At 37.2% G+C, this 14515-nt stretch overlaps 2 protein-coding genes across 2 annotated transcripts in view; one reads left to right on the plus strand and one right to left on the minus strand.

Annotated features, from left to right (window-relative positions):
- Positions 1 to 14515, plus strand: part of LOC120432310 (uncharacterized) — a 72083-nt gene that overhangs the window by 28156 nt on the left and 29412 nt on the right. The gene's annotated exons all lie outside the window — the stretch shown is intronic.
- The window catches only part of LOC120432241 (glutamate receptor-interacting protein 2), a 38383-nt gene that overhangs the window by 11700 nt on the left and 12168 nt on the right, over positions 1 to 14515 (minus strand). Inside the window, exons 3-6 of the mRNA XM_039597415.2 lie at positions 4460 to 4585; positions 3509 to 3706; positions 3250 to 3440; positions 2726 to 3191 (exon numbers count right to left, since the gene is read on the minus strand). Coding sequence (XP_039453349.1) covers positions 2726 to 3191; positions 3250 to 3440; positions 3509 to 3706; positions 4460 to 4585 — 981 coding nt within the window. The remainder of the gene's footprint in view (positions 1 to 2725; positions 3192 to 3249; positions 3441 to 3508; positions 3707 to 4459; positions 4586 to 14515) is intronic.

The following is a 14515-nucleotide window of genomic DNA, read 5'->3' on the forward strand; positions in this document are numbered from 1 at the left end:
AAAACTAAACAACATTTCAACCAAAGAAAAAGTCATCCGCATGCTTGAGCAGTGAGTTGAAAAACATCATCAAGAAAATTTGAATTGTCAAGCTATCGGAATCACAGATTGCTTGATATTTGTATTCGAACACGAATTTTCTTGCAAAAAACCAGCAGAAGAATACAAACGTAAACATTCAAGAAAAAGACTCTATCCAGCCGTCCCGTCCCAGGTCGTAATCACGGAAATTGTTGAGCTTGGAAATTGTTGATTATTACGATTATTACGAAACGCAAAAAAATGATTTTAGTGCTCCCTTCCACTCCCTTTCGTTACAAAATTTCCATACAAATTTTAAATTTTTTGTACTTTTTTTTTGTAAAATACTTACATTTTCACCAAACACCGTGTTTTTTTTTAAGTACTCAAATAATTAAATTTTCTCATTTTACCTAAGCAAGAGTTTTTGTTCATTTTTGCCTTATTTTTTAGTAAAACTTTCATAAAATACTCTAACTTTTTCGAAAATACTCAAATTTTCACTTCGCAATATGAGTGTCGAACGAAGCGAAATTTTGAATGCATTTTCACCTTATTGGGGTTTCTTTGTAAAATACTAAAATGTAAAAAGATACAGTTTTTTTTTTGGCGAAAATACTCACATTGTCCTGATACGCAATATGAGCATTAAACGAAGCAATAATTTGAACGCATTTTCAATTTCAAGTGTGTTTTTTTGGTGAAATACTATAATTTTCACAAAATACCGTATTTGAAAAAAATACTCAAAATTTTATTTTTATTAATTTGAACGCATTTTCAATATCAAGTACTTTATTTCTTGTAAAAATACTAAAATTTTCACAAATTACCGTATTTGAAAAAAAAAACTTATTTTTTATAATTCGCAATATTGGTAGCGTCATAGTGTGAATGTGCTTACAAAATTTCACTTCGGTTAAACCATATTGCTAATTATTAAAACATTATTATTTTTGAAAAATATATATTTATTAGCACAACATCCGAGTTTTTTTTGTAAATTCCTAAATTTTTCACAAAATACCGTATTTTTTCGAAAATACTCAAATTTTCATTTATGGCTTTTCACTTTACTAGAGTTTTTTTTGTAAAATTCAAATTTTAACAAAATAATTGGTAAAGTGAAAATGCATATAAAATGTCGCTTCTTTTGATACCACCCATATTGCAGAATATGAAAATTTATGTATTTTCGAAAAAATACGTTTTTTTCCGGAAATTTATGTATATAACAAAAAAAATCCAATAAAGTGATTATGTATTTTTGAAGAAAAAAAAATCGTTTTTTAATTTAAATATTTTACAAAAAAATACTCCAATAATGCATAAAAAATCTGATCCCTCCAATAACAAATATTTCTTAATTAAATCATGATGAATAACTTTTTTAAAGAACTAAAACTACTTACTTTTGACATTTTCAAACGTTGCGCTGATTTTTAAATTTCAAAATAACTTTTTTCAATAAGAGCAGAAATTTTTTTTTTGTTTTTAAACCTTTTTCAGCAACCAAAGGCTGTATGAACAAGGTTTAACAATGCAAAAAGTTGCAAATTTTCTAAGCTCTACGAAATTTCAAAAAAGTTATCTAAAAATGGATAGAACTTGAAAACAATGGACTTAATCAAAATATAACTGAAGTACATTATGATTGCAAACTTAATTTTTCATTCAAAATTAAGTGCTTTTTTATTTTTTTAAAGCACCATTCAAAATAAATCACAATTTAGGTAGTAAAACAGGTTTTGTTCATTCAAAAAAATATTAAATCTGTGTTTAAACTTTTTTTTGGTGCAGTCCTCATCCATACCTACAACTTTGCCGAAGACACCAAAACGATCAAAACATTCCTTCTAAAGATACAGATTTTTTAATTTTCGCATGCCATTTTTTTTCTCTATTTCGAAGGTTATTTTTGCATTGTTTTTCCTTCTGTATCCAATTCATTCTCCTTAGTACCAGTAAACTCTCTCCCTATTTTGAACAAATCAGCTGTTGAAAAGTAGTCCATATCTCAGCTCAGGATAACAACTGCACCAATGTAATTGTAAAAGCAACCTTATAAAATGAAATGAAATGAAACGCATGCCATTTTTGTATGAGACAGCTACCAAATTTGGAAAATGATTAAGATGAATTGGTGACTAAAAAAAAGTTCCAGGACGATTAAAAAACTACAAAACATAAAATTAAGCAAAGTCATTTTTGTTAGCAAGATCGGATTTGCTAATTCAAATTAGAGAATTCGCTATGAATAGAGAAAGTGTAGGGCTCAATGTCGAGTCGAGTGTAGAGCGAATTGTAGTTCAGGATGAAGAGCCAAATATCAAGTCGATTTAAGTTTAACGTCAAAAAAAAATATATTGTCGAGATGGTTGTAGAGTTTAGTGTAGAGAAAGTGAAGAGCCCGATATAGAGCTCAACATCGAGTCAAATGTAGAGCTAATTTAGGTCTGGATGTAGAGCTCATTGTCGAGCCGATTATTTAGTTGAGTCCAGAGCCAATTGTTTTTTCTGTGTAGAGAAAGTGTAGAGTTAGATGTAGAGCCCAACATCGAGGCAAATGTAGAGCCAATTACCAATCAAAATGTAGTCGATTGTAGAGTCGATCATGATGCTATTTTGTTGAGTGTAGAGTAAAGTCGATCAAAGTGCGTGTAGAGTTTTACAATAAACTGAGTGTAGAAAAATGAGAACCAACCTCTTCGCCGCACCAGCGTGTGCGCCGGCAGAATCTGCAGCTGCGTATACCCCTTGGTGCACGTCTCGTCCAGCAGGGCGGTGACCTCCTCCGGCGAGTACGCACTGTTCTCCACGATCGTTTCGTCCACCGACAGGATCTGATCGCCGATGGACAGCGCGCCGCACCGGTCCGCTATGCTCGCCGGAAGAATGCTGGCAATGTAGATGCCGGCCGGCTGCACCTCGTCGACCAGCTTGTGGTGGTAGATGTCGCCGCCGTTGATGGCGCTCGAGTAGTTGCTCAGGATGAGGCCCAACTTTTCGTTCATCGGCCGCTCGATCTCCAGCAGCAGCGGGCCCATGCTGAACTCGACGCTCTGCATTACCGACACGTCGTACTCGATCGTCAGGTTCGTGAAGCCGGACATGTGACCGGTTTTGAGGATGTGCTGCGCTTCCGAGAGGGTCTTGGCGACCAGGGAGATCTGGAAGAGTCAATATTTATCAAATTTTGAGATGGTTTTGCAAATCTGAGAAACCTACATTATCGACTCGCAGCACGCGATCGCCGGGCTTGATCTGACCGGTTTTGAACACCGGACCGTGCATTCGGACGTTGGTCACGACCAGCGGGTACTCGCCTCCACCCCGCAACGTCAACCCCAGGCAGCCGTTTTCCCGTTCAACCGTGATCTGGGCGAGCTTTGTCGTGACGCACAAGCTGTTCTGGGAAACTGTAAACAAAACCGAACTGTCAAAACTGTCGCCATAATGGTGGACGCTATAAAGAAATCGGCCTTACTGTACTCCGGGAAGGTGTACTCGATCTCCATGACGGCGGGTCCGTCTCCGTGGGCAAGAATGCTAAACAGGTGCTGGTTCGTGAGTCCTACGGTGGAGATGCCGTCAATCTGGTGGATACGGTCGCCCGGGGCCAGGAAATCCGCCGCCGGTCCGTTGATGGACTCCACCACCGGTGGATACGACAGGTCGTTACGTTCTGCGGTGAAAAAGCGGGATTTGCATTTAATCTTGCTATAAATCAGACTTTATGGCATCTGACAGTTCTACTTTATCGACTATTTTGACGTTTACAAACGTTGCGCGTTTTTATGGCACTAATTAACTCCTTTCTTGGGCGTCAACAAAACGAAGACTTATGGTATTTTTTTACGAGTCTGGGTAATCCGTAAACGACGCATCTCTTAGATAACCCCTAGCCAAACGTAAGAACCTACTTGTGACAGTTCGCGGTTTGTAGGAGCCCGGGAAGAATAAAAACTGCACACAAACCCCGTTTTAATTGGATTAATCCGATTTTCGTCTCTTTTATTGCGCCAAAAAGGAGGAGTACGCGCGGCTCTTAATTCAAATTAATAGCGTCGTTAAAATAAATAAAATAACACTGAAGAGGAGAGGAGCAGCAAAAAAGTGGCTCGCACAGACAGAGTCGGACACGCATGTGTAAACCCGCCCGCCCGACAAAAGTCCGCTCAGGGGTTCATTCATCACCCAGTGAGATTGTTGCGAGCGCGCGGAGGTGTTTCAAAACTCTCAAAATTTATGTTCGCCTGCACACGTGTGCGACGTCAAAAAAATCGGCGCCATTTTTTCAAAAGAGTTGCCCACTTAAAGTTTTAGTGCCATAAAAGTGTTGAGAAATTGGGATTTCAAGGTTCAATCTAGTTACCATGCGCCATTATGGCGCGCGTTTGACAGCTCAAGGGCGCGTGCCATAAAAATGGCTACTCACCTGCCAGAACGATGCCCAGCGACTGGCCCTGGTCGCGGCTGATCGAGATGGTCGCGTAGGTGGTCCCGCGGTCCGCCGCCAGCCCGGAGTCCTCCGACTGGGCCGGACTCATGGCCCGGTCGATTGCTGTAAAGAAAAGAGAGAGAGGGAAAAATTGGTTACAAGACCACCTCATTAGTGTTCGAATCCGTTCCAAAACACTCAACGGGAAATGTTGTGGAAAAAAATTTGGGGTAAACGGTCACAATTTACACGAATTTTTAAACCCTTAAAATCATCCAAGTAGGTGGTAGCAATTCACCCGCAGATGGCTTTGCTTTTTTTTTAAACAGCTGCATCCCAGCAGGCAGAGGATTAGCTGTCATGGCGACGCGCGTGTCAACCGGCACGTTCCGTCAATCCAGTCCAGGCGTCGTCACGCGCAGCTGGAAAATGGTGGAAAAACGAACGTGTCGGAATGTTGATTGGAAAGCTGCCGCCGTCGCCGTAAAATGTTGTGTTTTACACGATAAATTTCGGGTGCCATAAAAAGCAAACGTATCGGTTCCAGTTTGTTTTGAACGGTCGCCATAATGGGGGCCACCTGTCAAATTTGCAAACAAGCTGTCAATCATACCACAGACAAGCAGAGATTCGCGTGGCACCTTAACGGTGAAGAACAAAACATAATGTTTTCGGGTGATGTTGGAAATGAAAACAACATCATCGACAGCCCCGCAGCGAAAACAAAAGAGCAAGAAGAAGCTACGCGAGCTGTCAGACTCAATTTGTTTTCGAATATTTCTCTCCGTGTTGGGATGGACGACACACAACACTTTCCCTGGTCGAAAGGAAAACACTTTACATAGTTGGAAAAGCAAAGTAGGCGACGCGCGACGTGAGGTCTCTGCAAATGTGTGTGCGCGTTTTTGTTTTGTTTTGGTTGTTGTAAATTCCTGACGTTTGCTACTGGGAGCGCGCGATCAAAGGAGGCGCCATGCGCCGCTAATGGTTGAAAAAACATGAAATCGGAGTAGATAAATGGGCTAATTTGGGAATTTGCTGTTTTTGCTACGATTTTGAACGGGTTTGTATCTTCAGTTAAAGTAATTCGAACAATAGAAATCAAGCAAAACGTTATAAAAGGGCGAAGGACGCTACGTAAACAAACAATTCTTCCTGCATGCTTCCGAATGTCAACATGAACTGACTTGAGCAAGATTGTACAGTGAAATACGTTAAAATTTGTCACTGTACCGATCCACAAAGTAAACAAACATTGTTCTCGCGATGCACTTTTGTTGACAGTCAACTCAATTAAGGGCACACTTGTTAAGGGGAAGTTAACATCTCAGCGCAACCGTAAACATTTGACGTTTCAATTGAGCCGTGAATATTTACACTAGCTTTGTTTGTTTTTCTATTAGTAGAGTTCCAGAACAGTCTCCAGGCAAGAATAAACATCTTTATGGACTATTCTTCGTCATAATCCCTGTCCCTTCCAATTGTGAACCGAGCTTAATAGTGTCATTAACCCCAACATAACCTCGAATTTCCCGAAAATATGATTCCATCTGCAGGCACGACGCATTTTCCGACGCATCACTCGAGATATCTCTAATCTCATAAACCTCTCCAAGAGTCGATCTGAAGCCTGAAGCGTGTTGACGTACGTTTCAATAGCACGAGCATGAATTTTCATTTCCATAATTAGAATTTTCCCCTCCCTCCGCATCGCAGCTCGGAAAACTTGCCGATTTTCCTCGTTTTTTTGTTTTAATCTTTATTTATCTCCGTTTTTCCAGTGCTTCCTCCTCCGACCGAAGACTCGGTTCTGGAACATAAAACTCGTGTGGAAAACCGCCTCTCAGATCTAACCTCACACACAAACACAAGCATTAAAACGGAAAACAAATAAAAAAAAAGTTGTCGTCCGGAAAAACGCAGTAGCCGGGGAGAAGAAACATTTGTCTCCCATTAAATCACTTAACGGTGGAGGGCCGCAATAAAAGAGGAAAATATTACTCATCCTTCGCCCGTCTCCGACGGGGTGGCAACTATTGTAAAGCCAAAAAAAAAGAAAAGAACGCTTGTCTGTGGTGTGTAAACAAAACGCACCGAGCAGCCTGTGACAGTGGTGCTCAAAAATCAATTGTTTACGCTGAGATCAACGCAGCATTGTAGCAGCGTCGCTGCCTCGGCAATCGGAGCGCTTGCGCTCGAAACTTGTCGCTGACAAGCATTTTTTTAATTTCACAGCTTTACCACCCCTGACAAAAACGAAAAAAAATCTATCAAGTGTGCACTGAAAAGCATAAGCAAGACTGTGGAAATGAAAATAATAACAACATTAGAGACAATAACCCTGTCAGCTGCAGTCGGAGCTCATCGGAGACGGATGGCAGTGACAAAGCCGGGCAATAAACGGGTGGATTGCCAGTTGAGATCTGGTGCTGGCAATATAATTTGTTTTTTGTTTTGGTTGGAGCACTCCTTTTAAGTTAAAAATGCCTTTTTTGCATAAAGAGCAAATTCAAACAAAAATTCTTAAAATTCTTGAAATTCTTAAAATTCTTAAAATTCTTAAAATTCTTAAAATTCTTAAAATTCTTAAAATTCTTAAAATTCTTAAAATTCTTAAAATTCTTAAAATTCTTAAAATTCTTAAAATTCTTAAAATTCTTAAAATTCTTAAAATTCTTAAAATTCTTAAAATTCTTAAAATTCTTAAAATTCTTAAAATTCTTAAAATTCTCAAAAATTCTTAAAATTCTTAAAATTCTTAAAATTCTTAAAATTCTTAAAATTCTTAAAATTCTTAAAATTCTTAAAATTCTTAAAGTTCTTAAAATTCTTAAAAAAAATTAATCTTTTGTTTGGCGATTTTCGAGCACGTGGTTGCATGCTTTTGACAGCTGTCAGACGTTCGAATCAGCAAATTTTAGAGTATGAATTTTCTAGAACCATTCTTCGCAAGTTAGGCACTGCGCCTACTCCGTTTTGTTTCGTTTAACAGACCTTGACAGCGAAACGCTTCCGTTTCAACTTTGACAATCGAAGCGGTTGTTTATTTTGAAAATTTGCTACACTCCGCCACACAGCCTACTGTGTGCAATTTCGCCAGCAGAAACAAAATATCAAATTTCCTTTCATTCTCGCACTCGAAAACTCGCTGCCAGATGCCAGACTTTTCCCGCAGTGAATCTTGTTCAAGGCTGTCGGAGAACTAAATAATTTATAACTCATCACCGATTTGTTTTGGTTGGTTTTTTGTTTGTTGAGGAGTTTTCCATTTGGGTTTGAGCATAAATTTTAGTGACGCATGTGCTCGGCCGAAATGACGTATATTCTGTCTAATTAGCACGTTTTCTCCAACGCGCGAGGGGCGTGTCAAATGTCAAACGACAGTGTTGCCAGCACAATAAATAATAATTGTTTATCGAGCCAATTAAGAAGACTCCACTTGGCACTTGAGAAGCGCTAAATCGAACTACAATCATCAAAACTGCACTGTCATCGATCCTGATGGATCGAAAACATAGCTTTCCATGTAAAATTACGTGGTTTTTCAAGCAACAGCTGACACGTTTCATAGCGTCTCGCGATGTAAACAGTAGTACTCTCGCGATGCGTCACGTTAATTGACTGCACACGCACTTACTTGTTGTGCTGTTGACGGGAGCTGTTTGGACATCAATCATTTGCGCGCACTGTGTTTTTGTTTTTGTTCTCACTCCTGTTTTGTTACGTCAAGCGCGTAAAATTCGCACTTTTTAAATTAACTCGAGATTTGTGCGATATTATTCCGAGAAAAGTGCCTTTTCTAAGAAATTTTCGCGTTCAAACGGCGTCGCGCCCAGCTTGCCATGCACTTTTCCAATTAATTTTCCCGCCTACTTCGGACGGCACAAAATAAAAACAAACCCGCGCGAAACGTCATCCTGCGCGTCCGCGCAGCGTTAAGGGATAAGTCACGCTCGTTGCGTTTAGTGAGCGTGTAATTTAAGGCGAAAGGAGCTCGCGCGCGGGGTTTTTGAAAACTAAAATTACCGCATCTTGGTTGCAGCGTGAGGGTTTTTTTTTCTCTCTCGGACGAGTCGTGTCACTCACATTTGAGGTGGGGCACACTGACTTTTGGTGAGTTGCCCGCGGGTTAGTACCGTGTGACGAGTAAAGGTGGCGCGTCGATGATTTCCATCAACAAAGAACAGTAGGTTATGGTGCAACAATCTTTAAATTCTTTAAAATATTAAAATTGTTAAAAAAAAATCATTACTCATGCATTTTTTAAACTCTTAATTTAAATAAAAAAAAACTTTTTAATTTTTCTTAAAATCATTAAAATTTTAAAATTCTTAAAAGTTCAAAAAAAATCTTAAAATTTTCAAATTTATTATTTTTTGAAATTCATAAATATCTTTTTTTTTAATTCTTAATTTCTTTAAAATTAATAAATGTTTTAAAATTCATAAATTTCTTAAAATTCATTGATTTCTTAAAATTCATAAATTTCTTATAATTCATAAATTTCTTAAAATTCATAAATTTCTTAAAAAATCATAAATTTCTTAAAATTCAAAAATTTCTTATAATTCTTATTTTTTTTCAATTTATATATTTTTGAAAGCTCTATTTTTTTAAAATTATTATAATTAAAAAAAATAAATTCAATAATGACTTTACATTCTCAAAATTCTTTTAAAAATTAAAATCCTCAAAATTCGTAAATTTAATACAATTTATAAATGTCTTGAAATTATTGAAATTCATAAATTCTTAAAATTCTTAACATTCATAAATTTCTTAAATTTTCTATTTTCTAAAATTATTATAATTTTTGAATTTTTAAATTCATTAATTTCTTAACATTCTCAAAATTCTTAAGAATTTTTAAATTCTCAAAATTCATAAATTTTTTAAAATTCTTAAAATTCATAAATGTCTTAAAATTATTTAAATTCATTAATTCTTAAAATTCTTAATATTCCTAAAATTAAATTTTTTAAACTCTTAATTTAAATTTAAAAAAACTTTTTAAATTTATTAAAATCATTAAAAAAAATAAAATTCTTAAAATTAAAAAAAAATCTTAAAATTTTCAAAATTATATTTTTTTTAAATTCTTCAAATTTTTTAAGTTCATAAATTTTTTAAATTTTTAAAAAAAATTAATTTCTTCAAAATTAAAAAATGTTTTAAAATTCATAAATTTCTTAAAATTCATAAATTTCTTAAAATTCATAAATTTCTTAAAATTTATTGATTTCTTAAAATTTATAAACTGCTTAAAATTCATAAATTTCTTAAAATTCATAAATTTCTTAAAATTTATAAAATTCCTAAAATTCATAAATTTCTTAAAATTTATATTTTTTTTAAATTCATAAATTTCTTAAAATTCATAAATTTCTTAAGATTCATAAATTTCTTATGATTCATAAATTTCTTAAAATTCATAAATTTCTTAAAAATCTTAAATTTTTTTCAATTAATGATTTTTTAAAAGTTCAAAAAACATGTTTTTGTCAATTCAATCGGAATTCTGAAACGGAATTCAATTCGAATCGTTTACGGATTCCGTTTCAAACGCAACAACCGGTATATTTTTTTCAAAACTCTTAAGATGGTATTTTAAAAATGAGTCGAGTTCAAAATTGTTAAAAAATTGCAAATATTAAAGTTATTGAAAGACAATTGAGCTTAAGTCGGATTCGGAAGCGTCAAAACCCAAAGTAGGAGTCGAACTTCAGAACCGCTCACTATTCGTGACCCCTCGGTCCTCGGCCAAGTAAACAAACCGCCTTGGCCCCTTCGGCGACTGTCACGTCCGTCGCGTCGTGAGTGTGAAGCGAATTATGTCACATTACGGGCGGCTAATAAACCCCCAGAGCCCAAGAGAATCAAAGAGCAAGTGAGACATAAATCTGTTCACACTTTAATCTAATTAAAACTATTATTCTGCGTGGCAGCAGCAGACTGGCGGCGGCAGCACTTTGAGAGCTTGGAATTGGTCACAGTCGTAAGGGGCCGCCAAATGGCGGCGGCGGCCGCTAGTTGACAGCAATAACAACAACAAAGTTGGCTATGACGGAGCGCGCAACGGGCGCGCGCTCAGGAAATTGGATGCAACTTCTTTAGAAAACTAATTTCCCCAATTAATGGAATCGTTTTATTGCGTGTGACACTTCTTTTTAAGATCCAAGCAGGCCGAGATTCAGGTCGTCTGATCTAGCCGTGCGTGCGAGGTTTTTTGAAATCGGAGCCATCTTGGATCGGCAGCATCCGTCATCATATTCTGACAGAGAGCATGTTGCAAGAACCATCAACTCAGAACGACACTGCTGCTAGGATGCATCGCTCGACGGCGACGAGTAGCGCGAAACAATTTACTGGCAACGGTTGAGATGCCGCAAATGGGCTGTGCATCAAAGACCGGCAGGATTTCGGCTGCCAAACGCGCGCGCCGCTTACTTTGTTCTATTTGATACGGCCGCGGTCGACGTCGGCGTCGCCGACTTGGACCACCACGGTGGGTTCGCTCCGGTCTGGAGCCACCACCGCACCGCAGCTGTCAAAATCTAATTCGAGAAAAGTAGCGGTAGGCGTTGCCATAATGGCCGCCATAAAAGTTTGACAGCTGCTGATGCATTGTTTACGACGCGTGTTCACGTCAAAAACGGCAATCCACCACTTTCTACGATGAATAATTACCAGAGGTTCAGTAAGTCTCGTTGCGCGCTCGAAAGGGTTTATCTCTGATCCGAGAATTAGTGTTTTTATCGCGTGGGCAATTAGTTACGCGGAATGCAGCGCGGTGACAGCAGTGCTGCCAGCTTTTCCCGATTTGGCCGTTGAGTCACTCTCGTTCGCCGTAACAAACGCCTGATTCATCGACACCTTCGGGAAAGCAGCATCCATTAGTGGTGTGAGTAATCCAAGTTGGCCCTGCTGGGAAACGCATTAAAATCAAAGATGGCACCCGTGGAGTACGCCTGCTGCTGTGCCGGACTGAAAATCTTGATTGTGAGCACACTTTTCGGCGCGACAAAGCAGGCCATTGTTGTAATACGCTGCTTGACAGTTTGAGTTTTTCGAGCGTCTGCTTTATAGCAGAGACGTCGTCGTCGCCATTATGGCTGAGCCTTTGCCAGTGGTTACTGTGTTTACTTCCCTATCTTTTGGAATCAATTGAAGGAAGGGGAGGTTAAAGGGTTGCCAAAACGACCGGCGGGGAAAAAGCGGCGCCTACTATGTCTTCTGGTGGCGACCGAAGAGAAGCGCCAATGCGTACATGGAAATTTGCCAAATATGGAAAGTATAAAATGCGAGGCCACGATGGGATTTCCGTCCGTATGTTCTATCTGGTTTCCCTCTATCTGGGAAGAATAAATTGTGGCAGCAAGTTCGGTGGCCTCACGTCAGCTGACAGTTGATAAAGTTGTGTTTATTGTCGTGAGACTCCTTCGGAGGGGCGTGTTACATTTGGAGAAAGAAATTAAATTGCTCGATTTTATTGCAATCAGATGAAGAACTATGGGGAAGAAAGTTTTATTTACAGTGCAATTACTGACTGAGATGGGTTTGTTGATTGATATACGACTGTCAACATATCTCATGTTTTTGTTTTGTTTTCATCTAAAACGAAAACCGTAGCCTCACCTCTAACATTGCTCCTTTGATCTGTCAAACAAAGCGAACAACGATGAAGGTAAGCACCTGTCAAATGCAGAACCAAAGCCCGTTTCCAAGCAACTAAATCTCTGTTTCAAAATCCCAGAACGCATTAAACCAAAATGACAGTTCAACGGAATGCTGGAGCTCCCCGTTTCCCAAATCAAAGCAACCGAAGCCATTAATTCAAAAACCCTTTAGGGCGGACCATAAATCAATGCCTACTTATGTCAAACCAAAGATTATAAAGCACGCAAAGAAAAACAATCGTCCAAAAGTGGAAAACAAATCCCTGTGAAAGATACCGGAATTGAGACGTGAAAAAATTCCAGAACGGAAATCTCCAAACGAAGAAAAAAAAGAGTTGTGCCGCTGCATAATGACATGAGGAAAAACAAAAAAAGGGAGGAGGGGGGGGGAGCCCTCATTAGCGTAGGAAAAACTTAACGTCACGAACCGAAAGAACCGGTTCTTGAGACGATTGTCGTAAAAATGGCGGCGGTGGCGGCGTTGTGTGAGTATGATTTATGGTAATTTGGGGCGAATTTTCTCGGAAGCGCAATGTGGCGGAAGAATGCAGGTCAGGAATGTCGGGATCGGAATGACGCGCCATTATAGATAAGTGCAATTACCGCGGGTGATTTTCCGAATAAATTGGGGCTATTAAAGCGTCGGTTTGAATTTTTGCCGGTTGTAAATTGGTTCGTGATTTATGGCGCGATTGTAAAACCATTAGGCGAAGGTCGCCTTCGGCGACCATTATGGCGGTTGCTATAAAAGCAATCACGCAAACGTCAAACGACAAGGACTGCTTTGACCCCACTCTCGACGGCTGAATGGGTTCGCTTGTGAATGAAGTCAATCGTAAAAAATAAAAGCAGAAGCGCACCCACATCAATTGCCACCGAACCGACGGGTAATCCCGCTTCAAGTGCTGCTGCTTCCAACGCACATAAAGATAAAATTTGTAAGATAAGTGAAAATTTGTTACAACAGACGCGACGAGGGGGCGCGCGTTCGCGCGTTCAAATAAATAATTCAATTAAACCAGGCAGATCCATTCCCTCCTCTCCCCTCTGAACTGGCTTAAGTAAAGTGAGTTCTCGATATTGATCAGAAAGTAAACGGAGAACAAACAAAAAACAAACGAACGCGCCATAATGGCGCTGCTATAAAAACGGAGACGGACTGTCACTTTGCAGACACTGAAACAAAAATGCACGCACGTTTTTTTTGTCAATTTTGTCAATTTGTTATTTTTGTCAATTTTGTCAATTTTGTCAATTTTGTCAATTTTGTCAATTTTGTCAATTTTGTCAATTTTGTCAATTTTGTCAATTTTGTCAATTTTGTCAATTTTGTCAATTTTGTTAAATTTGTCAATTTTGTCAATTTTGTCAATTTTGTCAATTTTGTCAATTTTGCCATTTTTGTCATTTTTGTCATTTTTGTCATTTTTGTCATTTTTGTCATTTTTGTCATTTTTGTCATTTTTGTCATTTTTGTCATTTTTGTCATTTTTGTCATTTTTGTCATTTTTGTCATTTTTGTCATTTTTGTCATTTTTGTCATTTTTGTCATTTTTGTCATTTTTGTCATTTTTGTCATTTTTGTCATTTTTGTCATTTTTGTCATTTTTGTCATTTTTGTCATTTTTGTCATTTTTGTCATTTTTGTCATTTTTGTCATTTTTGTCATTTTTGTCATTTTTGTCATTTTTGTCATTTTTGTCATTTTTGTCATTTTTGTCATTTTTGTCATTTTTGTCATTTTTGTCATTTTTGTCATTTTTGTCATTTTTGTCATTTTTGTCATTTTTGTCATTTTTGTCATTTTTGTCATTTTTGTCATTTTTGTCATTTTTGTCATTTTTGTCATTTTTGTCATTTTTGTCATTTTTGTCATTTTTGTCATTTTTGTCATTTTTGTCATTTTGTCATTTTTGTCATTTTTGTCATTTTTGTTATTTTTGTCATTTTTGTCATTTTTGTCATTTTTGTCATTTTTGTCATTTTTGTCATTTTTGTCATTTTTGTCATTTTTGTCATTTTTGTCATTTTTGTCATTTTTGTCATTTTTGTCATTTTTGTCATTTTTGTCATTTTTGTCATTTTTGTCATTTTTGTCATTTTTGTGTTTTTACATTCAAGTTTTCATAAATAATTTTAACGACTTAATGAAAATTATTCACGATTTCACGATCCAATGAGTGTTATTTATTATTTCATGAATATTATTCATGATTTAATTAGTACGATTTCATGAATATTATTTATGACATCATGAATATTATTCGTGATATCATAAATATCATTCATCATTTTATGAATATTATTAGCGATTTTATGAATAATATTCACAATGTAATGAATAATATTCACGATTTCATGAATATTATTCACGATT

The sequence above is a fragment of the Culex pipiens genome, chromosome 1 (assembly GCF_016801865.2).
Source record: "Culex pipiens pallens isolate TS chromosome 1, TS_CPP_V2, whole genome shotgun sequence".
In the NCBI taxonomy this organism is placed as follows: Eukaryota; Metazoa; Arthropoda; class Insecta; order Diptera; family Culicidae; genus Culex; species Culex pipiens.